General features: G+C 44.8%; 1 protein-coding gene across 2 annotated transcripts in view; it reads left to right on the plus strand.

Annotated features, from left to right (window-relative positions):
- NTNG2 (netrin G2) overlaps positions 1–26,829 on the plus strand; it is a 98,557-nt gene that overhangs the window by 43,101 nt on the left and 28,627 nt on the right. For both annotated transcript variants that reach the window (XM_042478569.1, XM_042478570.1), the window contains exons 4-5: positions 20,611–20,783; positions 24,219–24,239. In XM_042478569.1, coding sequence (XP_042334503.1) covers positions 20,611–20,783; positions 24,219–24,239 — 194 coding nt within the window. The remainder of the gene's footprint in view (positions 1–20,610; positions 20,784–24,218; positions 24,240–26,829) is intronic.

Below are 26,829 nucleotides of genomic sequence, written 5' to 3' on the forward strand. Positions count from 1 at the left end.
ACTGTGGCCATGTCCTCACGGGACACATAGCATGTCCAAAGGAGGGCAACTAAAATGGTGAATGGTCTGGAAACCATTCCCTATGAGGAACGACTTAGGGAGCAGGGTATTAAGGGGTGATATGATAGCCTTCTTTAAATATTTCAAGGGATGTCATATTGAGGATGGAGGAAGCTTGTTTTCTGCTGCTCTAGAGAACAGGACCCGGAACAATGGATGCAAGTTAGAGGAAAAGAGATTCCACCTCAACATTAGGAGGAACTTCCTGACAGTAAGAGCTGTTTGACAATGGACCACACTCTCTTGGAATGTTGTAGAGGCTCCTTCCTTGGAGGTCTTTAAACAGAGGCTGGGTGGCCATCTGTTAGGGATGCTTTAATTGAGAGTTCCTGCATGGCCCAGTGGTCTCTTCCAACTCTACGATTCCCTTTGTCCTCATGGCAATCAGTCCAGAGCTCAATCACCGGTTCTAGTACAGACTGTCCAGATGATGTAAGGTCAGTTCAGCACCAAATCTGTTGTATACCACCCTCAGTATATATTAAAAAAACTCAACCTTTGCTCTGAATCGTCCAAGAAAATCCAGAGCCCTCTGGTGTGCCACACAGCTGTTCACAATGCACCCCATTGTGCCACCCATTGCTGCTGCCATTGGTACAAGTCGCTCCCTCTGAGGTCAGAACGAGGCACCCAGCCATGTGACTGATGCTGGGTGCCTTGTTTTCAGCCTCAGAGGGAACGACTCGCACCAGCGGCAGTGGGTAGCACAGTGGTACACATGTGCAAACAGCTCCCTGGTCTTAGTCTGGAATGCTCTGGTAGTGTGTATGTGTGTGTGTGTGGGGGAGCCTTTGAAGCAGCTTTGGGGCCAGAATACTCCGGGCTGCTCTCAGAATATTCTGGCCCATGCAGACACAGCGAGAGAACTGCTTGGCAAAGAAATGGGCTAAATGAGAAGATGTTAGTGTTTTCAAACAGGATTTGGATGGTCACCTTTCAGGGATGATTTATTATGGATCACTGCATAGGCAGGGGTTTGACTAGATGATCCTTGGGGTCACTTCCAGCATTCCAGATCTGTGTTTCTATGAATCATTCTTGTTGCACAGCTATGGTATACACTGCTTTGGAATTTATTCTATTACATGAAACGTGCTCTGCAATTCCCTTTGGAACAGCTCTGAACATTTGGACATTGTTTTCTTTGTGCCTCATAAAGGCTGGCATGTTGCAAATTGGAGGTAATGATGTGGATATTTAAAAGGCAGTCTGTTTCTTTAAAGATGTAAAGCAGATATGTTTTCATGAGGCCTCCCCTCCTTTGCCACTAGCACTACAGTTGCTGCCAATCCAACCCCAGGTCCTGTTTGCTTTGCAAGCTGACTTCAGCAGGGCTAGCTCAAGGCATTTTATTGTCTAAGGCAGGGGTAGGCAACCTGCGGCCCGCGGGCCGAATGCGGCCCGGCAAGGCCTTGGGACCGGCCCCCCGGCCTGGTCCTGCCACCGATTGCCGCTGGGGCCTTTGGGGGGCAATTGTCTATAGAAGCCTCAGAAACATGCATTTATATTAACATTTTAAAAAAATTCAGCAATTTTTTTCACGTGTCCTCCATTTTTTTAAAAAAAGTGTCTTCCATTTGAAAATTTTGTCCTACATTTGTCCTGGGTTATTTATATATTTAATTTTCTAAAAAATATTTAATTATTTATTTTTTGGCTTCGGCCCCCCAGTTGTCTGAGGGACAGCAACCCGGCCCCCGGCTCAAAAAGGTTGCCTACCCCTGGTCTAAGGCAATGAAGAAGAGGCCAGAGGTTCAGCTCAAGTTTCAAACTCCCTTTGTTTAAAATTTTATTATACCCAAACAAGGCACATGAGGAGCAATGCACCTTGGCTGCAAAAATGGGTGAAGACCCCACATGGCTCACCCATGCCTTGGATCAGGGCTCCTCAAAGGGATGGTCTGTGGACTAAAACCAATACCAGTCCATGACAAGTTTCCAGGAAACTTGTAGCTGCAGAACATGGTGCTAATCCCTGGCATACTGGGGTGGGAGGAAACCTGCCAATGCACCATATCAGGTAATTTAAGATACACTGCTTTAAATTGATGCCTCAGATCCAAAACACACTGCAGAAATAATCCAGTTTGAAACTACTTTAACTGCCTGGCTCAGTGCTAGGGAATTCTGGGAACTGTAGTTTTATGAGACACTTAGCCTTCTCTGTCAGAGAGCTCTGGTGCCACAATAAGCTACAATTCCCAGTATTCCCTACCACTGAGCCGGGGCAGTTAAAGTGGTCTCAAACTGGATTATTTCTGCAGTGTGTTTTGAACCTCACTGTCCTGACTGGTAGGGCTGGCCTGAGGATCCTAGGAAGGAATAAAGCAATACAGCACTAGGACCTGTGATGGGCACACAGGTTCATCTGGCTTGTCCAAAGGTGGTCTATGAGGCTTCTGACTGCAAGTACCAGTATCCATGATTAAACAGCAAATGCCATTTGTGTTTCCTCCTTCCCCAGAACTCCGTCTGCCACATGGAGCCCACCTGAGTTCAGACATATGATGAGAGCATTTGTGAAGCTCTGTCCCCTGGGTAACTTTCCCCCACTTCCCCTCAATTGCTGGTTTTATTTTTCTGCATTGCTGTTCTGCACCATATGTTGTGTTGTGACCTCAACTCTGTGTGTGCGTCTGTGTCTGCGTAGGATGGGGATAGCAAAAAGCATTGTAAGGTGAAAAAAAAGCTAAGATGGCTGATTTCCCATTTGATTTGTGTTCATGCTATTTCTGTGTGAATGATAAGTCGGAAGGTAGTGGGGAAGACAGGAATGGATCATAGAATCATAGAGTTGGAAGAGACCACAAGGGCCATCCAGTCCAACCCCATTCTGCCACACAGGAACTCTCAATCCCTGACAGATGGCCATCTGTTTAAAGACCTCCAAGAAAGGAGACTCCACTACACTCCGAGGAAGGAGCGTGTTCCACTGTCGAACAGCCCTTCCTGTCAGGGAGTTCCTCCTAATGTTGCGCTGGAATCTCTTTTCCTGTAGCTTGCATCCATTGTTCTGGGTCCTGTTCTCTGGAGCAGCAGAAAAGAAGCTTGCTCCCTCCTCAATGTGACATCCTTTCAAATACTTAAACAGGGCTATCATATCACCTCTTAACCTCTTCTCCAGACTAAACATACCCAGCTCCCTAAGTCATTCCTCATAGGACATGGTTTCCAGGCCCTTCACCATTTTAGTTGCCCTCCTTTGGACACACTCCAGTTTCTCAACATCCTTTTAAAATTGTGGTGCCCAGAACTGGACATAATATTCCAGGTGGGGCATGACCAGAGCAGAATAGAGTGGCACTATTACTTCCCTAGATCTAGACATTATACTTCTGTGAAGGTTTTTAAACAGAGGCTCAATGGCCATCTGTCATGAGGGCTTAGCAGGTGTCTCCTTGCATGGCAGAAAGGGGTTGGACTGGATGTCCCTTAGGGTCTCTTCCAACTCGATGATTTGATGATTATATGATTCAAGATTAATTTCATTCCCCCCCCCCCAATAAATTCTCTCATTGCTCTAAATGTATACTGTGGCCTACATTTTGTGCCCATTTAATCATACTTTTTTTTATCTTTTCATCCTCAGTTTCCATTTTAAATAAAGTCTTATACATTTTATATATCATCCCTAGTTTTTCAAACTCAGACTTTGAATTCTCAAAGCCAGTTATTTTCATACCCATTTTGGCTCTTTCTTTTAATCATCTGTTTAAAAAAATCATAGTTATACTTTGTGGTCCTAATTTAAGTTTATAACTCTTGCAAATTATGGCAAACATAAAGGGAGGCAATCCTTTTGCCTCTCAGTCTGGCACCAGAGCGGAGATCTCTTGAGGAGAATGACAAAGGCTTTCAGTTCAGACTCCTTCTCTTAGGATGACCAGAACTGGGACAGATCTCAGGAGCAGTGAGATTCTTTCACATCCCTGGCTGAACTCAAAGTGACCATTGGGAAGGAATGACCGTTTTATTCTCAGCAGTGAGAAATGTGTCTGCAAGTATGCCTCTTTCTCTTTTTCATATCTGAAACTAGTGAGGTCCTGTAAGTTGGGCTGCTGGTTGATCTTTACAGAAGGAAACTGTTGGCTCTTCATGCTTTCCCCTCATTAACGTTTCACACAACAATAACAACTCCACGTTTTATCACTACTTATTCCCCACTCCAAATGTAATGGGAAGTAATTGTCATGTACAACTCGAGAGTGTATGTATGTACTGTAATGACTACTCAGATTAACTTTTCTTAGGAAAGCATTGCACTTTTTTTCAAAGTGACTTTCCAGGCCGTTCTCAGTTCTGTCCTCCTTTCCTCATTGCACTTGCTTACCTGCCCACACCCTGTCTGCTTTGCCCTCTGGTGAACTGCCTGCTTCTTACCTAGAACTGCATGCCATCATCTGGTGTTTGCTTCCTGCCACCTGGCTAAGCCTGGCGTAATGTCCATCTGCTTCCCCAGAATGCTGAGCAGTTGCAAGTAGGAGTACAGTAGTGGAGTGGCTGGGATCATGGTGTGGGGATGACGCAGGTACCCACTTTACCCCCCCCACCCCAATCTGCAGGGGGCAGGCGGTGATTGGACATCTCATGGCTCCAGGTTGTCTACAAACCTATGCTGTGAAGCCTTATACCCACTGAAAGAAGCCATTGCTTTTGTAAACTCAATAAAAATATCGTTCACTTGATAGCAGTAGTCTTGTTGCAGTTTTTAAGCTGAAATGCTTTGGGAGTGTTTGTGTTTAAACAACCAAAGTCAGCTAAGGTCAGTGATGCTTTGCTGGCGGGATGAGCTCTGCAAGGTTTGCCAAAGTACAAAAACTCCTCTAGACTTAGACCTTGTCCTGGCAGAGAGACCTGCTGACATCTCCAGGGGTGAGAACTCCAAGGATGTGTCTCTTAGCAAGAGATGATGGTAACTTGTAACATGGAAGTAGTTCAATTATCCAACCCATAGAGAATGTATGGTTGAGTTGCATTGCTAAAATGGTAAGCACTTGCTCTAGGACATTTCTGTGGCTTCTCTCTATCACTTCTACTACTTCACTGCAGCACATTTTTAAGAGCAAAGCGCATTTATTTGTTTGTAGCATTTATTTCTTTCTCTGTAACTGAAAAGCCTGCTAGAATAGCTTGCATATCAAAGTTTAAAAAGAAAAGATGGTTCAGACTTCATTCTCTGAAAAGGAAAGGAAAAAAAAAGACACAAAAGGGGGGGGGGAAGGATGGGAAGGAAAAGGAAAACAAGAAAACTCAGTCACCATTCATCATGGGGCTGAATGGCCACCTCTGAAGGATGCTTTAGCTGTGGAGTCCTGCATGTGAAGCAAATTAGACTAGATGGCCCTTGGGGTTCCTTCCAACTCCGATTATATGAGCTTCCGATCAGTTCCCTTGGGATATCAAAAGGAAGCATCTTAGCCAAACTGCATTAGGGTAGCAGGCACATTCTGTTGTGTGCTGGTGGGGAGGAGAATGGTGTTATTTTTATGCATGCCTCCCTCCCTCCTTTTGTTCTTAGATTTCATTTCTTTCATCCTGTTGCTATTGATCCGCTGGGTAACTGGAGATGCTGAGGACCTGGGACAGGAATAGAAACGAGAAAGCCCTTCTTTGGCTAGCAGGCACAAATACATCAGGCCAGAAGAAGGAAGGCATGGTGGAGGGAACAGGCAAACCCTGTCCATTCCATTCTTTCATTCGCTCCAGGTTTCTGTACTGTTAATCTTGAGTGATGAAGATAAGGAAGATTCCTGGTCTCCTTTCCATTTTGGCTCACATAGAGCTCAATTGGCAGGTGAGGTGTTAAGGGCAAGTGTTAATGTGTCCTTCCTCATAATCACATCTTGCTCCTCCACCCACCTCACTTTCTCTCTCCTTTAACCCCAGGTGGCTCTCAGGTAGATGCAGGGTAAGTGAAATTAATGGGGGTGGATGCAGACACATGGCTAGTGTCATGATGAAAAATCCAGCTGGAGAAACACCAACCATTTACTGAGGAATTTACGAAGATCTCCTCTCCTCTCTTCGCTGCTTTTCTTGAACCTACTTGCAGCATTCTCTTTATCTCTCCTCCCTTCCTGCCTCCTTTCCTTTCCTTTCCTTTCCTTTCTTTTATTAAAAATATTTAAATCCTTCACAGTTAACTAATCCCTGGGAAAGGGATTGCAGCGTAATTTATTAATATTACAAACCTTTCAGCAGCTGCAGCCTTCGGGAATAATAATCACAGTAACAACAACAACAACCACAATAAACCAAGCTTTTGTCAGAGTGAGGATGCGTGCATTAGACACAATTATTCAGTGTTTTATTTTCCGTTCCAGGCCTTGTGGTATGTGGCCTCTTCCTCCTTTCTCTAGTTCATTTGATAAGAGCCCAGCCTTCTTTCTTCTTAAGGCTGGGTACCAGGTGAAAGGACCAGCATTTCTGGGTACCTCTGGGTACCACACTCTGCCTGACCTCCCCCTGCTGCTTGAAAATCTCCAGTGAAGACGAATCCACCACCTTTGGGTTTATGGGTTCATGCACCAGTCAGTGGAGCGACAGAAGACAAGCTTTCTCCACTGATGCTTTCTGAGCAGAAATGGTCGACTGGTCGACTTTCCCTCCAGTGTGCCAAGGACTAGTATATTTATCCCCTTTGGATATAGTTGTTTCATTCTTACCTGGAAACTCTCCAAGGGTCAGCAGCCAATGGCTTGCAGACCAGCACTGGTCTATGGATCACCACCTTAAGAAGTTCTGTTCTACATAACACCCCTTCATTTATTTAAACATGGTTATATCACCATCTTTAAACAGATTACATAATGGGAAATAGAAGATGAAACACTTCGTGCAATGAAAGAAAGAAGAAAAGCAAAAGCAAAGGAGCTAGGAACAAAACTAGAAGTATGAATACAACTGTGCAACATCTGACTTGCAGGGATAAGGAGAAATACTACAATGACCAATGCAGAGAAATAGAACACAACAATAAAAAGTGAAGAATGAGAGATCTCTACCAAAAAATCTGAGAAATTAAAGCCAAGTTCAAACCAAGGGCAGGGATGCTCTATGGAGAAAAAGGAACATAACTGGAGGGAATAAACAGAAGAGTTATACAAAAGAAATGAAGGGATGAATGACATTTGAAAGGAAGAGGCATATGAAGACAAACACCAAATTCTAAGAAATGAAGTGGAATCTGCAATAAAGGAAATGGGGAAAAAAATAAATAGCCCAGGACCAGAGGATATCTCAGTTGAACTGCTACAATGCCTACAGACAGATGCAACTTTAGTGCTAACTGAAATATGCCAATAAATATGGAAAATAAAAAGGTGGCCAACAGACTGGAAACACTCAATATACATACCAATCCACAAGAAAGGAGATACAAAAGACTGCAGCAACTGTAGGACAATAGCATTAATCTCACATGCAAGCAGAAATGGTGCTCAAAAATCTGCAGCATAGACTCCAACCATACATGGAGAGGGAAATTCCAGAGATACAAGCAGTATTCAGAAAAGGAAGGGGCACTAGGGACCACATTGCAAACATATGACGGCTAATGGAGCACACCAAAGAATTCCAAAAAAGAATCAGTATGTGTTTCATAGACTACAGCAAAGCATTTCATAGAATCATAGTCATAGAATTGGGAGAAACCACAAGGGCCATCCAGTCCAACCCCCTTCCATGCAAGAACTCTCAATCAAAGCATACCTGACAGATGGCCATCCAGCCTCTGTTTAAAGGCCTCCAAGGAAGGAGACTCCACCACTCTCCGAGGGAGTGTGTTCCATTGTTGAACAGCCCTTACTGTGATTTGATTGTATAGATCACAAAAAGCTATGACACACACTATGGAACGCATTGGGGGCGGGTGCCACTACATCTGATAGTCTTGATGAGGAATCTATATCAAGCACAAGAGGCCACCATCAGAACAGAATTCAGGAAAACAGAGTGGCTCCCAATAGGCAAAGGGGTCAGGCAAGACTGCATCCTATCACCTTACTTGTTTAACTTATGTGCTGAAAACATCATAAGGAAAGCAGAATTAGAATCAGTAAAAAGAGGAGTTAAGATAGGAGGAAGCAACATTAGCAACCTAAGATATGTGGATGACACCATAATATTAGCAGAAGACATTTGGGAATTGGAACAGTTAATAAGGAAGGTCAAAGATGAAAGTACAAAGGCAGGTCTGATGCTTAACCTAAAGAAAACAAAAATAATGACCACAGAAGAAATACACAAATTCAATCTAGACAATGAGGAAATTGAAACAGTTAAAGAATTCCCATATCTAGGATCAAACATTGACCAGAATGGAGACTGCAGTCAAGAAATAAGAAGACTAGGAATGGGAAGGGCAGCTATGAAAAGAGACTGAAGAGCAAAGACATACAACTGAGCACTAAAGTCAGAATCATTCAGGCCAGTGTGTTCCCAGTTGCCATGTATGGATGCAAGAGATGGACAATGAAGGAAGCAGACAGAAAGAAAACCAACTCATTTGAAATGTGGTGCTGGAGAAGAATACTTAGGATACTATGGACAGCCAAGAAGACAAATAAATGGGTTCTTGAGCACATCAAATGTGATTTTAGGCTGCATCAATAGAAGTATAGTGTCTAGATCAAGGAAAGTAATAGTGCCACTCTATTCTGCTTCACCTGGAATATTGTGTCCAGTTTTGGGCACCACACTTTAAAAAGGATGTTGAGAAATTGAAGCGTGTCCAAAGGAGAGTGACTAAAATGGTGAAGGGCCTGGAGACCATGCCCTATGAGGAGCGGCTTAGGGAGCTGGGGATGTTTAGCCTGGAGAAGAGAAGGTTAAGAGGTGATATGATAGCCCTGTTTAAATATTTGAAGGGATGCCATGTTAGAGCAAGCGTGTTTTCTGCTGCTTCAAATAGGACCCAGAGCAATGGATTCAAACTACAGGAAAAGAGCTTTCACGTCAACATTAGGAAGAACTGCCTGAAAGTAAGAGCTGTTCAACAGTGCAAAACACTCTCTTGGAGTGTAGTGAATCTCCTTCTGTGGAGGTCTTTGAACAGAGGCTGGATGGCCATCTGTCAGGGGTGCTTTGATTGTTCATTCCCGTGTGGCAGAGTTGTCCTGGATGGCCCTTGGAATCGTCTCCAATTCTACAATTTTATGATCCTGTTATTCATATTAGCTCAACTCACTGTAGAACTTTGTCCATTGAGTAGGGAGCAAGTTGGCCTAAACGCCTCCGTCTCACTTTGTGATTCTAAATTTGCATTAGTCTGCACATGGCTAAAATTTAAGTTTGGGAAAGTTACTTAAACTCCCAGTATCCACCAATATCTATACTCCCTGAGGAAATCTCAGAATTATATTCCAGAGTAGCATTCCCAATCCCTGAATAAAATCAGCATATATTGAAACAAGAGCTGTGTTGTTTTTGCTTCCTGGGTGATGCACAGGTGTGTCATAGCAGGAATACTCTTTGAAGGGTCAGGTGTGTCATAGAAGAGGGAAATGCCATCTGCAGTTTTTCAATACTGTTTGGTTTTTAAAATTCACTTCATTATTAATTTGGAGCACTCTTGTTCAGGAACAGCAGAAGCCTCTGCATGGTTACTCAGGAAAAAAAATATCAGTGTGGGCAGGGAGGTTCAATTCCAGGTGCATATGCACAGGATACAAACAGTTTAATTGTATGACAGTTTTATTTCATAACAAAAATGTAGCAAAATTAAAAATGTCCTTACATTTTTCATGGAAAAATGAAAGGCAAAAGAACCCCAAACAGTATCCTTCATATACATAAAGAGGTCTCTGAGTGCTTTCTTCTTAAAAGTCTGGCTTTGCTAGTCTATGAAGCTGGATTGGGGCCGCAGCAACTGCACGCTACAGCCCTGTTCCACCCTTTGGAGGACTCAAAAAGAAGCCGCCCCAAGTGGTTCCTTGGAAGGAGTGTCAGAAGCACCGTGGCATATTTATGCCCTTTCCATGCTGCGCTGTTTGGGCGCTGCGCCAGAGGTGCATCATCATGGCACATGCTGTCTAGAAGAGTGTGTGCCAAAATGGTGCCCAGGTGGCGATGTAAGGACTTGGAGCGTGCGGACGCTCAGCCCTCACAAAGTGCCGGTCTGTATAGCCCCTATGTTTCATTTCATTTTGGTGCATTTTTGGAGAAACTATCAACATTTTTTCAAATGTTTCAGGCCTGAGATTGAGAGAATTTGAGTTTATAAAAGTTTCAGTGCAGAAGAGAGTAACATTTTCAGATATTCCTATTTGTACCTGCTTTTCAAAGAGATAAAAGGGAAAAAAATGGAAAATGGATTTTAGATTTCCCCTTTTCTCCCTTTCAATGAAAGCAGCAATTATTTTTGCAGTTTTTTTTTAAAGAGTAAAGCTATAGTCCAGAACACCGAAATGTAAATTCTTTTTTTTAAAAACATTTCTTGACAGACTTCACTTTACAAAGTTACTGGCCTTTTTCACGTCATGGATTGCCAATTTTGTCCAAACCTTTTACAGAGAACCATGTCAGAATAGATTTAACCATGAAGAAAGAGCTGCTGCTGGTGGGGCTATGTTTTAATGACCGGTCGCGAAGAACAGGAGGACACAGGGGGGTGATGGCGATGGTAACGTGAATATTTATTGGCTTTTCCCAAAGAGCAATGATAGGATGAAAAACTGGCATTCTCCAGGGCCTGGGACAAAAGAGCTTCCTTCCCACCTAGCATCTCATGGGACTTATTAAAGGCCCATCAGTCCTATGGAGAGGAAGCCATGCTGTGCTCCGTCACATCCATCAGAGCCCTGCCATTTGGATTGAGGGCTTTAGCAGCTGCCCACTTCCTTCAGTGAATTTCCTAATGACAGGGAGAGTGAAAAGGAGATGTAAAGGGGAACAGCTCTATGGGTGAGCAACACTAGGATTGGGAAGAAATTTGTTCACAATGCAGTGCAAACTTACTAAATTAGAATTCTCACTGTTGGGGTGACTCGATTTTCAAACCATATTCTGCCATCAAGTTACATGAAAGATAAAACTGATTCCCTGTGAAAAATACAGTTCTCCCACAACCTCCAATCCTAGCCATTATGGATATAGAATCCCCACACACCGTTGTCCCACACCAGGTTGCATTACAAGCCATCAGGAATGCCATGAATGAGGCTACTGCAGAGCTAGCGGCCAAGTCACACCACTTTGTACTTACTCATGACTATTTCACTTTGGGGTATAATATGTGCCTCCACCCATGTTAATGGCACTGCTATGGGCACCCACGTGGCACCACAGTATGCAAACATTTTCATGGCTGATCTGGAATAATCCTTCCTCAGCACATGCACCCAAAAATCTCCCCTTTACCTATGGAATATTGATGACATCTTTGTAATTTGGTCACATGGAAAGCAATCACTTGAGAAGTTCCACCAGGATTTCAGCAACTCCCACCCTGAACATGGAATAATCCACACAACAAAGTCTTGACACCATTGTACAAGTGCACAGTGGACTTCTAGGCAGCATTCTCTATCAAATACCCACTGATTGCTACACATACTTACATGCCTCTAGCTTCCACCCAGAACACACTACCAAATCTATTTAGAACCAAGCCCTCCAATACAACAACAACATCACATACTCCAAGGAAGGATACTCCACTTCCAGGGGTGAGGTGCACTGGCTCCAGAAAATCATCTTTTAAAACTGTGGCAGTTTTAAAAGGCATTTTTAAAGTTCTGGCCCCACCAAGGCCAGTTATTGCATTTGTTGGATTTCTAGACTGCCAGCAAAATGCTTAACATTTTGTCTTGAAAAAGAAAGGGGAAAGGGAACTTATGCCTATTTTCCAGCTGGAAGGCATCCTTGGAGTGCTTTTCAGCTTGGAAGTGAAGGGTGCTGAGAGTTTGCCTTTCTCAAAAGACAAAGCAGACATACAAGGGCAGGTGGAGCAGATGCAGGATATCCAGCTGGGTCCTTCTTCAGCTCAGGAGCTGGAGAAGAAGCCACCTGACCCTGAAAAAGGCCCAAGCTCTGGTGTATGGCTCAGACCAGAGAAAGGCTGCATTCCAGGCATCATAGAGAACACAGCCATGAGCTGCACACTCTCAACACTGCAGGGAACCAAAGCATAGGTTTCACTATTTGCCTTCATAAGCTGGGAACTTTCTCCAGTCAAACCACTGGATTCAGTTGACAGCTTGTGTAAGTATGATTTATGACTAATTTATGACTATTGGACTCTCTGAAAGACCCTCCTACCCCAGCCCCCTGGACTGTGTCCTAATGCACAGCTTTCTGACCCTGGACTGTTTGATACCGGATACTTCCTGCTTCCATGGCTGCTGACTCTGGCATTTTGAGCTCTTGAACTCTTGTTCAATGTGACAGGTACACACTTATAGTGCACGTTGTTTTACAATGAATTCCTTGGGTAGAAGTTGCCGGTGGATGGGCAGAGGTTTTGTAGCAGCAGTGGGAAGAGGAGATAAAGGAGTTTATCATATGGGGCTTTCATCCCAGCCAGACGCGGGATATAAATGCACTGGGATGGATACTATTTCACTCTTGGCTTCTCCCAGGAAGCCTGGGTCATGTATGCAATGAATACTGCCTGGGGATGGAGCTGTGTGATAATATGTGTTCTTGTGTGTTTATATCCCATGCCTAGTGCAGGATTAAAGCCGTGCAATAAACTCCAGTGTTCCAGTAAAAAAACAACGTGTGAATGAGGCCTCCATTTTCCTACTTAGGCTTGGCATCAGGGTATTTCTCTTGCAGCTGCCCAGCCTCCAAAATGCTGACTTTTGGGAACAGATATTGTATGCACCTTCAAGAGGAAGACGGAGAGGGGGTAATCTCATCCCTACAAACTTCCCTTGGCACCCTGCTGCAGCCGCCGCAGATGCCACTGTGGCTCCTTTTCTTGGGTCCCCTACTCCAAGGACGGGCATGTCTCCAACTGACAATCTCAGAGCTTGCTGCATCATTTCAAGAGGACAAGAGGAAGCAAAAGGTTTCACATTAAAAATGCATAAACAGGCATTTCACTTTTGGCTTTCTCTGTTTAAACCACACTCTTCAGTCCTGACTGTGTTAGGGGAAAACACACTGGCAAATTCCACTTGATTATATTACTCTGTGAACCAGACAGTAGAGCTTGAGGGGACCTCCTTTCTCACAGCCTGGGCACCTGGCAGAAAGCTCTTTTCAAGGGAACAGATGTTCCCAAGACTCTATTTTTCTCTGGTCCTGATAAGGAAGACTTGCCACCTTCTGACCCTGTCTGCTCCTAACTGAGGGAAATTGGAAACCAAAAAGCTGAACTTTGTGATTCAAGGCCTTGTGCGCTAACCCAGATGGTGTGAGCTTAGATCCTGCTATCAGTGGACAAAGGAATAGTAGTGTGTAGAGTCAGCCAGGATTGGCAGATAGCAGAAAGCCGGTGGGTTGGCTGAGCGCTGTATGAATGCTCAGAGCCTGACCTTCTTCCATTTTTATTCTTTTCTGGGAAGACTTAACAATGCAAAGCCTTCTTCTCTCTACACTTTAGGCCTCAGCATCTAGCTAAAACATAAAATGCATGACCAAAAAAGAGAGGGCAAAATAGGACATAGATTTGCATAACACCTGTAAGTGCTGGTTTATAGATATAGCACAGATAGAAATTTAGAAATGAAATGCATCTCCATCTAGTGAGGAAGACTGTGTGTGGCTCATAGCTTATGTGTCTGCTGCCCAGTACAACCATTAAGTGTTGTTGCCCCAGGACTCACCTTTCTATCTTTACTTGTATCATTAAACTGACCTTTGCATGCTCAGTGCTACAGATAACATCTATCCTCAAATAGATTGTCAGTTAGAGGACTCTCCTGTTTAAAGTAGGCTTTGTGATGACTATATCCTTGGCCCAAAAGGTGACATTGAGAACGTGCTATAATGAAACATATTACTGAGACCCGGAGTGGGGTAGTGGTTTGAGGACTGGACTACGACTCTGAAGACCAGGGTTTGAATCCCACTCAGTCATGGAAGTTCCCGGGATGATCTCAAGCAAGTCACTGTCTCTTAGCCTCTCACGAAGACAAAGGCAACTCCCCTCAGAACAAATCTTGCCAAGAAAACCTTGTGATAGGTTCAAGTTGGAAATGACTTTTGGACCATCCTGATGTAGACATAGATGGACAAATGATTTGGTTTGGCACACTGGGTCCTGGGCAGTTGTGAGCATCTGCAGGTATTCCTATGGCACATACCTGTACCTTCCTATGGAAAGTGGGTATGCTTAGAAAAGACAGCAGCTGGAGCTTCAGTTGGCAATAGGTCTGGCCTAGAGCAATACTTACCCACCCACCAAGCCATAAATACACATGCACTCACTCTCTTCCTCTCCCATAGTCTCTTTCACATAGCCACATGGGACAACGAAGCATGATCACTTGATGCTGTCCACCAGTCCCTCCTTGAAAAACACTTGGTACTCAAAAAATAGTTGGATTTTTAAATTTAAAAATGCCTTCACCTGCTAACAGAGGGAGGCTCAGATAGGGAGACCCAGCCTGTCTGATAGCCAGGCCTAAATTATATATATCATTGTGATACACAGACATGCAATGCATATTTTGAGGAGGCCTCGTTTTAAATGAGCAATAAAGACATATTAGGATTACAAATGAATTGCTCCTGCTAGAATTGGTTTGTTAATGTGGGTTAACCCAGGACTCTGCACTCGTGGACTCTGCTTGTGGGCAGAGCAGCCATGAGGACAGTGAAGATGGTTACTTGCAGTGATGACAAACCTATGGCATGCATGCCAGAGGTGGCACTCAGCCCAGCACAGAGTTTGCCAGTGTTTGTCACTGGAAAGCCAGAGGGACATGGCACTTTGCAATAAATAAGTGGGTTTTGGGTTGCAATTTGGGCACTTGGCCTCTAAAAGGTTCACCATCACTGGCAAAGTTTGCAGATGTACCACTAGTGGAAATTTGGGGCCTTGTGCCTCTGTAGCCGATCATATTGTCCGCACGTTCACCTGTGAGTTAGATACGAAACTTCTCCTGCATAGAGTCAGCTGGAGATCCAATAAGACAAAACCAGAAGAAGCCCAAGGGAGCAACTATGTGCTATTTACTCTGATCTTTTTGCTGTTTCTACCTCTGAACTGATATGTGCAAAGAACTCAGAAATGTTTCCTGCTGGTTGGGTGATTCTGGGAGTCATTGTAACTCCAAAATGTAACTGTTCTTAGCTCTGCGTGTGTGTTCTTCTTTTGCTAAGAGAAATCCTAGACAGTCATTTAACCAAAGTTCCCAGGGGAATGCAGGAGATGTGGAAGCGTTGGCTTGTTGGAGGGCGAGGCGGCCATGAGGGTCGTCAGCCCTGGCCATTTGGAGCTGCTGCACCACTGCTCCTTATTAAATAATGCATCCTGATTGATTGGTCTGAAAAGTGCTGTGTTGCTGGGTCAGGTTGCTCAGGTTATCGTTTTCTGATTAGATTGATGATTCTCAAAGGTCGCATTCAGAAAGCAATTCTCTGGCAAGATTGATCCTTGGATGAGGGAAATTTATTTTTCTCCCCTGCAGATGGGGCCTGACAGTTGAGGAATGGCTGACCTGTGGAACCATGGGAGGGGTGTAGCAGGAGGTTACTTGCGGCATGTTCCTGAAGGATCTCACAAATGCTATAAAGGACCTACATCAATCTGCTCACTAGTCAAGGCAGCGTTCCTTGCAAGACCTTAGTTCCCTGAACCAAATATGCTTTGCAAAACCTTGGCTGCTACTTACTGTATAAAAAAGAGGGGACTGCATAGAATTAAAGCTTCTGCTCTGTCATAGAATATAATGTTTGGGGATTCTTTTTCTTTCTGTTTTGTGTAGAAGAGAAATGCTATCCTGATACACTGCAAAAGACTCCCTCTAGGTGTACATGAAGATGCTCGGTGCCAATGAAAGCCACAAGAGAGATATCAGCAGGAACCCTGGAATTTACAGAAATGCAAATATATATTTTAAAAGAAATTTGGGAGCAGCCTATTCCTCTCCCCCAAAATAGACTGTTGAGGACCCAGTGTGCTAAGCAGCACACTGAAATGTTATGTTGTGCAGGCCTCCCCAAAATAAACCGTATTTGAAAGAAACACAATAGCTTAGGGATGATGCACAGCTTTTTCTGAACTTGCTGTATTGTCCATTGCAAAGTTATACAAGCAAATGGTCTGACTCAGGTTAAGCCAAGGAATGGAGACTGCTCCTGTCAAATGTTGTTAGACTCCAACTCCCATCAGTCATCGTGGTGAATGGTAATGGAGAGGAGTTGGTGTTTAACCTCTGGAGGGCCACAGGCTCCCCACATCAGGCTGGCTGAAGAACCTGTGGAGTCAGTCCCAGTGTCTCCAGTTAAAGCAATTAAGCGAATTTTCTTCTTTTCCTCCCCCCTTCTCTTTGTGTAACATCTTCTAGAACATAGACAGATGGCAATGACTGTCTTTGTTTCTACTCATTTGTAAGCCACCAGGGAGGGGGCTTTTCCATCTGAGGAATGGGGTACTAATCAAGGAGGGTATTAAAAGTAGCGTTTTAATCCATCAGTCCATCCTTTCTTAAACATAGACTAAGAAATACCTTGGACACCAGCACCCATTAGGCCAGCCTCCTGGTATTCTCCAGATACATTGGCCAGTATCCAATCTGGATGATGATGGTCTGGGCATCTTCTGGTATAGATCTTAGGAGGGTCCAAAAGATTGTACAGGGCTGGGTGCACCAGTAGAAACATTCCTTCCTCCTTGGCAATTCTTTAGCCTTTCTGGGCCTTTTCCATGCTGCCTCCTTTTTTTAAATTTCTGAGTGTAAGACTTTGATCCCTGGGCCCTCTTCTTCCCTTACACTTCCTCTCCTGGGTACCACAATGTAGTGATGAGGCAACAACCTGCCACGACCCTGCACTAGCTTGCTCTCCCTGTTTAAAAAAAGAAATAGCAAAACAGGAGAGGAAGCCAGCGTTCTGAGGTGTTCAATAATTCAGAGAGTCAGGCTCCTTGGCACCTGAACGCTGGTCATTGCCTATTCCAAGGGGTGTGGACGGTCATGCAGTAAATGCTTCTCCATGGGAGCAGATGGAAAATGCCAGCAGAGGCAAAGCATGGGCAGCCTTGGTTTTGTATAACCTAGGAGAAGCGGCGGGGGAGAGACACACATCTCCCTCGCCACCAGTCCATCAGCTCTTAGACTTCACTCCTCAAGCATTTAAGTGTGATTTTCCCCCAACTCTTTTAGCCTGGGATTTCTAAAGCCACTTTTTCCATAATCAGCCTTTTTGCAGTCTTCCTTTCAGTCCCCCTTTCAGTGGCTGGTCTCTTTGTCTCTGTGTAGGTCTGGGAGTGGTGCAAAGGGCCCTCTGTTTTGTGAAGAGGAAGGGGGCACTTATCCTAACCTGGGAGCAAACAGTGAGTTCTAAAACTAAAGCAAGGATTACAATTATCTCCAGCTAGTTTTTCCCCCAAAGCCATCCTAATTGCATTGAGGTCTACACAGGCTTCAGACTGCAGGATTGGGACAGCTTTGGGCAGTGGCCCACTGGTGGCCCACTAGGTATCCCCATCTGGTCTTCCAGAAGACCCATCCTCTCCCCAGCTTCTCTCCCTTCTGCTGAGCTAAGGAGTTGAGCAGATCCTGGGAAGGGGAGGAATCCTGTGGAGAACTTTAATCCCAGCCTTCATGGTGTCTTTAGAGATGGCCGCTCAACTGTAGGGATCCAGGTCACCCAGGGTCTCCATGGCCAAGTGGGGACTCCACACCTGCTCTCCCTGCTTTTCTCTTCTTCACAAAGAGAAAGGGCTGAGTTGCTCCTCCTGACAGCCAGAACAATGAGAGAGAGACTCAATTGCCTCAGCTCCCAATCCTCTTACAGCAGCTGACCTATATCATGTTTTCTTTTTTAATAGTGGGATTTGACGTCTTAAGAGTTGTATTTAATCCAGCTCCCTAGCAAAGGGATGAACACTTGCCCAGTGGTGTGTCTGAAACAGCCTAACCAGGGCAGTCTGATTGTTTACTTAAAAGTTAGTCTGTGTGCAAGTTGCTTTTTGGCTGAACATAGAACATAGCCCATCCAACCACTTTCTTCTGCCGTTTCTTCAAGGTGTGACCCATGGGAGCTACTCATGATAAACATTTGGCCCGCAGCCCCACAAAAGTTGCCCACGTTTTCTGTAGGCCATCCCACCAGTCTGCTACTGAATCCGGAAGATTCATAGCTAGAGCATCCATGTGTGTGTGCAAGGCCTCTGTTCGAAGACCTTCCATGAGCGAGGGCATGTTACACTTCCAGATAATGGGTTGCAGCTGCCGACTGTCCTTGCCACTGAGAAGCCTCTCTCAGTGTTCAACCAGAATCTCCCTTCCTGTAATTTATGCACATTAAATCAAGTCCTGCTCACTAAGGCAGAAGATTAAACAGACTTTTATGTGACAGCTCTTAAGATCTTTGAAGAACCTCTAGCTCAGAACAGGGAAAAGTCACATTTTGGATGATGTGGGACCATGCTGGCTAGTTGTCATCCAAAATATAATGTTTCCAAGCGCTGTCCAAGCTTAATGTATCAGTGTGTCCTTGAAACTTTCCTTGCAGAACTTGTTTTCCACAGCCGTGGCCATTGTTGTTGAATCTGGTTCAGTCTGTATACATCCTCCTTAAATGTGAAGCACCTAGTAATCCAGATGCGGTCTGTGAAGAAGAATGAATGATGCTCAGGTGTTGGGAGGCAGCTAAATTGATCAAAATCCTAAATCTCATTAAGAGTGCTGTAGGAGCTCTGGGCAGAGAAAAGAGACCCATTTGCTATTTCGTTTTTTATATACACTGGGAAGATATTTTGCTTTCCTTGTTTGTCTCTCTCATTCTGTCTTTTGCAGTCCCCCACCAACCCACAATCCTGTCCTCTTTCTGTTACCATTAAACAAATCCTGAGTCACTGGAGCAGCATTTGGTGATATTCTGTGGTCAGGAACATGTGAAAAGCTTTAGACGCCCAAGTGCCATGTGGACAATGTGATTGATTGTTACCTACTTTGGCCTCAGAAATAGAGAACCGATTGCACATAGGCACTAAACTATCAGAAGAGGAATTATTCAATAGTTACTCATGTATCCATTGATTAAACGATTTGACACATCAATAATCTGTGTAAAGGGTTTGACTCTCTAAGATATCAGTATATCTAACATAAGAAGGTCGGGGAAGATCTTAAAACTGACAAAATCAAAGCTGGGCAAGGTAGACTGGCAACTGAGCTGTTCTTAAGAGGTCAATGCACAGCAGTGATATTTTGTGATAAATGGTAAAGGAAATAAATTCCCTGAAGCCACACACCCACAAGGAGACCCCTTAAGTGCAAATGGCATCTGTGTTTGGTGTGTTATTAACAGATCTAGTAGTTTTCACCTCCACTAGGAGGAAGCCTTTGGTAGAACTAATGGCTCTTAACTGCCCATCCCAAACCAAGCCGTCCCACCACACATTACAATAATCCCTTACAACAAAGATAGATTACAGTACTGTTTGGAAAAAATCCACACACCTCTCCGCAGCTACACTGCATATTATTGCTAAACCCAGAAGGACCGGGGAAGCCTGAGTGGGTTGGGATGTGACATCATCTTTCCTGTGTGATCAAATAATCCTGGCACTTTGATCCTCCAAGCCCTGGATCCATTATGCCCCTTCTGTATATATATTTGGCTGTGCCTGGAAACAAGACAAGAGAGAGATGCAGGCAAGGGAACCCTGCCAGAGCAGGAGATCAAAGCACACAGTGAGTCAAAACTAGGCGGGTGGGTTGAGCTGTGAGTTGGCAGTGCCATTGCAAGGCTGCTCCTGAGCCAGATAAAACCCAACAGTGGAGGAAGGAGAGTGAAATTTAGCTGTTGGGATGGGTGCCATACAGTAGTCTCACTAGTCACTGTTACTCCAGTGTGGTAACTCATGCTGTGCCCCGGTTGCCTGGCGAATCCTCCCCCCCCCCAGCTAGGCCAGTGATCCCACACAAGTAGGTTGGGCTGTTGTGGAAGAAAAAAGGCCAGCTTCCATGCTCTGCTCCCCTTCACTGGAGGCATTTGGGCTTCTCTGCACAGCTGCCTGTCAGGGTTACTGTCACTGCATCCTGAAGTACAGAGATGACACAGAGCAGGGGTTAGATTGTGTGACCTCTAAGGAAGCTTTCGAGATCCATGATACCATAAGGATTCAGTGAAATGGCAAGTTAGATATTAACCATCAAGCTTTAAGCACTTTAATCTTCAGGCTCATCTTTGGCTGTAATTTGGGAAAAGTGACTGCTTTGAAAACACCTCCTGGTTTTGGTATGGTGTTGTGATTGTTGTGATTTAATGAATTTCTAAAGCTGTTGCACTGTGGCAGCTTTATGATGGTGCTGTAAATGACTTTGAGGATGAGCTGTTGACAAAACATTATACATTTTTCAACACATCATTGAGTGGAAAAAAGGATGATGATCACAGCGTGTTCTCTGTCTCATGTCCCTCTTGTAGGTGCAAGTGCAATCTCCACGCCAATCAATGCACCTTCAGAGAGGGAAGCCTCCAATGTGAATGTGAGCACAACACCACTGGGCAGGACTGTGGCAGGTGCAAGAAGAACTTCCGTAGCAAGTCATGGAGGGCTGGATCCTACCTGCCCCGCCCCAACGGCTCTCCCAATGTGTGTAAGTAGTCATCCAAGAGAGATCCATTCATACATTTGTATCTAATGTGTCATTGTGAACCCATCCTAGCAGTAGGCTCCTCCAGTGCCTGCTAGGTGTTTTGGACAGTCCTCATCTGCTCTACCCTGCATGGCCAGTGGTCAGGAGTTTGGGAGCACATCCGCTTGCCAGCTCCAGGCCAGCTATGGGCAGGAGGTTACTGGGAGTCTAGCAGGGAGGCAGGACCATGGACAGCTCAAAGGACAGTCAGCAAAGCTTCAGGTCCAGTTGAGGGCACAGGGAAGTGAGTCATTTGCTTGTGTCTTTTCTGTTGTCACATAAAGGAGTTGTGATCGCTTAGAGGATTGTGTTATGCTTCTTGACTATCGGCTATGATGGCACTGCAATAATTGCAGGATCGGGGGGCTGGGTGGTCATGAGCAGGAGGTGCCCAATGGGACTGTTCATGTCCTGGGCCATTTCAATCTACACGAAGGGAAAGGGCTCCAGGAATCCACAGACTCAAGACACCTGGAGAAGAGGCTGCCTGAGAGCAATCCCATGGGAAGATACACGCAGGTGTGCTTACTCTTTGGGTGCCTCCACCAGGGTCTGAAATGTTGGTATCATCAGATAAGGAAAAACTGCCAGGATGGGCTGCTGACCAGAGCGACTGGGACTTGAGAGGTCTGCTGAGCCATGAAAACTCGCCAGATGCTACACTCTCTCTCAGGTCAACTGACCTGACAGGGCTGTTAAGAGCATAGAGTACACCACAGTGATATACAAGAATAAAAAAAGCAACAATACACACAGTGCACAAAATGAAAGCACATTTTTACATGGATTCTGGATAGGCTGGAGTATACAGGGAAGGCTTGACAAACCAGGAGCATTTTCAGCATGTGTCTAAATCTACAAGTGGCCGAAGCTTCTGAATTTTAGAAATAAAAGTGCTATCTCAGTTATCTCCTTGCTTTGAATAACTGGACCACAAACCTCAGGACCCTGGAAAACCAGTAGGAGAATGACCTCAAGGGCTGAACCCTATAAAGTAGAAGGTAGTCTGTCAGGAAATTTGGTTTCAGGTTGTTCAGGGCTTCATAAACAAGCAACAAAAACTTGTATCCATAAAGCCTCCCAGAGCGCCTTGCCTTCAGACTTGCAATCTGACTTTAATACATGACATACAAGGAATAAAAGACAGGAAGGGAGAAGGAAAAGAGCAAGTTAGGTAGTAGTTCTCATCTTGGCTGGCTGGCAGGGAGGAAGCAGCCTGCCAGAATGGCAGCTGCTAGGCTGAGGAAGAGATGGCTAGTAAAGCCCCGGCAGAATATAAAGTGCTTTGCCCCTGGCCTTTGAATGAGCTGTAGAAGCCATCAGTGTTTCCGAAGATGCCACTCTGTCCTGTCATTTCTCTCCTCTCTTTGAAAAAAAAAATGTTTGGGCTTTAGGGTGATCAAAGCTGAAACCTGGGCTCCAAAGGCCATGACAGAAATGCATTGTGTTTGCCAGGCATGGGAGACGGGGAGCTTTGAAAGGGAGCACACTTGTCAGCTACCGCTGCGTGCCTGGTGCTCTTCAAAGGAGCCACAGAGAGCCTGTCTGGATGACAGCCATGGGGTATGACATGCAGCCCTCAGGCTCCCCCGCTCTCCATATCCAGCTTGCCTCTCACACTCAGACTACAGGGACAGGAAGGCCTGGACTCAGCCTGAGTCTTTAAGCCAAGGGGTCCCACACCTTGGGTTTCATGTCAGGAACAAGGGAGGATATAAATTGAACAAATAAATAAGAAGTGTTGGGAAGCTCCACTCTTGGTTAGTTCTGGGACAAGCTATGCTGAGCTGCCCCTCCAGATGAAAAGCAGGAGTGCCACCACAACTGGCACTTCTCTGTATTTCAGACTTCTCTGTTTAAAAAAGGAAAGATCCAAATCGATAAATGTGCTTTGAGATAAAACAAGTGCAAAAAGGGCTACTTAAATAAATGTCAAATTATGGATTTTAAGCTTTCTTTAAAAAATAAGCAAACTTGTAAAAAAATGGGTGTAACAAAGGTTTATGTGAAAACATTAAAAAAAAAAACACCTGACAAGAGATAATAAGTAAATTGGTCCATCTTAGTAACAGTGGCAGGTCTGACTTCTTTGCACCCTGGCATGTGAAAATTGGATGTGCAAACAATGCCGTCTTCTGTACTAGAAGGTTGAGAAGACCCAACAGATCTACTTTGTTTTTTACTAGAACCGTATAGTGGGGGGGGGGACCCTAAATGTGGCATGATGTATATAGAAGTGTATATAGCATGGGGTAGTGATCAGAGTGTAGGAATAGAACGTGGGAGACTCCACTGAGCCATAAAAAGCATTGTGTGACCTTTCGTTTCTATGAACTACCTCACATTCATAGTGTTGCTGTGAGGGTTATAGGGAAGAAGGACTGGGTGCCTAGAAGAATATCTGTGGTTCTGATTTTCACTTGAAAATTAGTAGTAGCAAATAATAATAATACTTATTTCTTACCCGCCTCTCCACATAGATCAAGGTGGGAGAAAACAACAATTAACAAACAACATCAGTTCAAACACAGCAGTTTAAAACTCACATTAATTTAAAGTACAAATAAGATGCACACACAATAAACCAATCCACATCTAAAATCCATAATTTAAAATTCATAATTTAAAAAAACACCAGGATAAGGCTGATTCTGTACAGAGCAAGGGCTGTCTGCTTCCCAACTGCTAATTCTGGTGGGTGGTCTAAATGGCTGCTTTCTGCATCTGAAGCTGTTTCATTGGCTATTGCCCCCTTCTCACCTCTTTCTTTTCCCGGATGGTACCCAGTCAGGGACCCACATACTGGGTGTGATGCCATCAAAATGTTCTGAAGTCAATTGTGCTGATATCAAGTACTGATGCCATACTTGATAGCAGCTCTGTGCTGATGTTCAGAGCAAATGAAACCTATTTGGAGTGAAGGAGACGCTTTCTGTATGAAACACATGGGTGACCCTAAATCGGTCAAGGGGCTTCTAATGACCCAAAAGTTTCTCGGTTCTTTTGCAAGGATGCATGAAAGGTCATCATAGGACCCTTCTGTTTTGATGAAGACTTTCATAAAACTGTCTGCTGCTGAGTTCTGGTAAACCTCACACACTAAAAGTGTAACTTTATCAATAATAAGCTGTTGTGTTAAAGCTGATGGGGACATATGACCCTGCTCAGGCAAAGGGCAAAGAAAGAGACTGTTAATAAGTCCAGTCATCGGCTGGTGGGTCTCCACAGGTCACTGCAGGTGCTGCAGGTGCAGGAGAGCCTTCTCTCTGCTTTGCCCTCTGCAGCCTGTTTTGATACCCTGCAGCCACTCGATGTACCTGGGAAGAAAAGCTCCTTTTAATTAGCACCTGTGCCCTTCTTTCTCTTTACTGACCTCTTCTTCTTCTTCCTTTCCAGGTGCCGCTCCAAACTTTGGCAGTAAGTAAAAAATGTAACTTGAAATGGTGAAATGTGACATGTTTGGTGCATGGTCCCCTGTGCCCAGCCCTTGGCAAGGAGATGGATCACTTTTTCTGTGTCTGTTAGCCTCTTCAGGGCACATTACCCCATTCCTCTAATTGTGCCTCATCTGCTCTGTCAAAGAACCTTCTTTGAACCTTCAGTAACCTCATTGTCTCTGTCACTCTGGCGTGTTTTCACCCCCACGAGGTTTGTTAGAATGGCAGCAAGCAAGGAAATAAAAGGTTTCTTAAAAACAAGAAGGAAGGCCATGAACTTCTCCTCTCCCCCCGTATCCCCCCTTCTCATCCATATCACAGTATCACAGGCAGTACATTAAACTTTTGTCATAACAACGAGAAACTGTTTTCAGCTTCTCAGCTACAGGGGCCCAGCACTTGTCACCTTCGTTAGATTTGAGTGAACAATGGTTTTTAAAAATATATGAAGGGGAAGGCACTGTATCAGGCCATTTGCTGGCAAAATGGCATTCTGTTTAAAGCAGAACGGTGGAACTATAAGTATGTAGAGAAATCTTGTAGCACCTTTGAGACTACCTGAAAGAAAGAAGTTGGCAGCATGAGCTTTTGTAGACTAAAGGGCCCGAAATGACAGGCCAAAATAAAGCTGCTTCTGGTCATTTTGGAGGTGTGCTGTTTAAATATTGCATGCATCCTAAGCGGCTGGAAGCCACACCAAAGCCACACTCCAGTCCTAAGGACTGGAATGCAGCTTTGGCGCAGCTTCTGGCCTCTTAAGATGTTTGTGTCATTTAAACAGCATACCTCCAAAGTGTCCCGAAGCAGCTTTATTTTGGCTTGTCTGTCTGGGCCCTAAAGTCTACTTCATTAGATGCATTTTTAGTTAGTCCCATAGGTGCTACAAGATTTCTCTATATACTGATTCTACAGACTGACATGGCTATATCTTTGAATTCTACCACTGTGGAACTATAAGTGAGAGAATTTCTCTCCTCACCAAGAATGCCCCGATGGGCTGAAATGCAAAATGGTAGGTTCTCTGTTAGTTTCTAACCTGGGAACAGGGAGAAGGTAGCATCAGTTGAAGTTCAGCCTAAGACTCCCCCCTCCTTCGACATTGTCTCTCCCCTCTTTCTACCCCATCCATTTTCACCTTTTCCATGCAGAGAAAGACTGAGTTCTGTCTTGCACAGAAGACGTCCCTCCCCACACCTCACAGAGGCACCATTGGACAGTGATGGGCACACTCAGGGCATCCCATGTGTGATCTCAGTAATTTCAGCAATATCTTATTGAACAACAAGAGAAAAGTTCCCCTCCCTGCCCTCATTTCCCAGCTGAGATTAAGCGGCTCAGGTGCAAATATTAATGGGGCGGGGGGGGGGGGGCTCTCTATTGTGGTCTGAACAAAAGTCACTTTGATAACTCTGCTCATTTTTAGCTTTGACCAAACTAGAGCTTGGAAAAGTTATAGTTTTAGACTATAGCTTTCACAATGCCCAAGCCGGTGTGGCCAGTGCCATACTTCATTTGGGCTTTGGCTGTGCTTGCTGTCAGAAGGCACACTTTAGACAGGTTTCCACTGAAATAAAGATATGTCGTGGCAAATGTTGCCCTGCCCTTGCACTGCAACAAGCTCTTCTCTGTTCCCCATGGACGGGCAAGCAGAGAATAGTTTCTTGACGGAGCTCCCGCCTAGTCCAGGAAGGCTTGTGCAAAAGAACATGCCCTTCGGTTATGCCACCACAGTAATTAGTAGAAATGTGGGAAGATCCAGGTGGTGCTTAGGCCTGTCTTTGGAAGGACAAGTGGCCTGAATTCAATCTGGCCTCCTGGCCAGAATGAGTTAAAGAGCTATGGCACAATTAAGCAACATGACTCAAGTCTCGTGGTAGAAATCTGCTTTGATGACTATGAAGGTGTCCCTTAGTGGTGCCATCCTCTTTTGCTGGCAATATAGATTGGTTTTTGTTGAGTTGCTGTGTATGGTTATAAAATTGGCAGTGGCTAAAAAGGGAACTATTCATATTCAGTTACCAGAATATACCACCTGGCATAGGAAGGTAGGGCACATCCCTTGAGGGGACCAGTAAGGACCTCGCAGCCTCCCCTTCCTGCCAGTAAGTGTCCATCCCTGCTTCCAAGGCATGGCCAGACCTGACATCAGTGCCTGAAATGTGACTGCGGAAGAAAATGTCTCGAGAGAAACATGGTGTCTTGCTTTCTTTTTTTCTTTCTCCCCTCCCCACCTTTATTTTTCTTTCGTCAGCAAATGAGCGACCAAAGAGAGTTACTACCACAAAAGCTACCACCACTACAACTCCCCAAACCACCACCAGGCCCACCACAACCACAACCACCAGCCCCACCACTACCATGACCACCAGTACCACCACAACCACCAGTACCACCACTACTACCAGTACCACCACTACCACCAGTATCACCACCACTACCACTGCTGCTCCTACTACCACCACCACCATCACCACGACCACCACTGCTGCGCCCATTACCACCACTAGCCCCAGCCCTGCCTCCACGCCACCCATTACAACTCCACTGCCAGGTGGGTGCCCTGCTGTAGA

Source organism: Sceloporus undulatus, chromosome 7 (assembly GCF_019175285.1).
Source record: "Sceloporus undulatus isolate JIND9_A2432 ecotype Alabama chromosome 7, SceUnd_v1.1, whole genome shotgun sequence".
Taxonomy (NCBI): Eukaryota; Metazoa; Chordata; class Lepidosauria; order Squamata; family Phrynosomatidae; genus Sceloporus; species Sceloporus undulatus.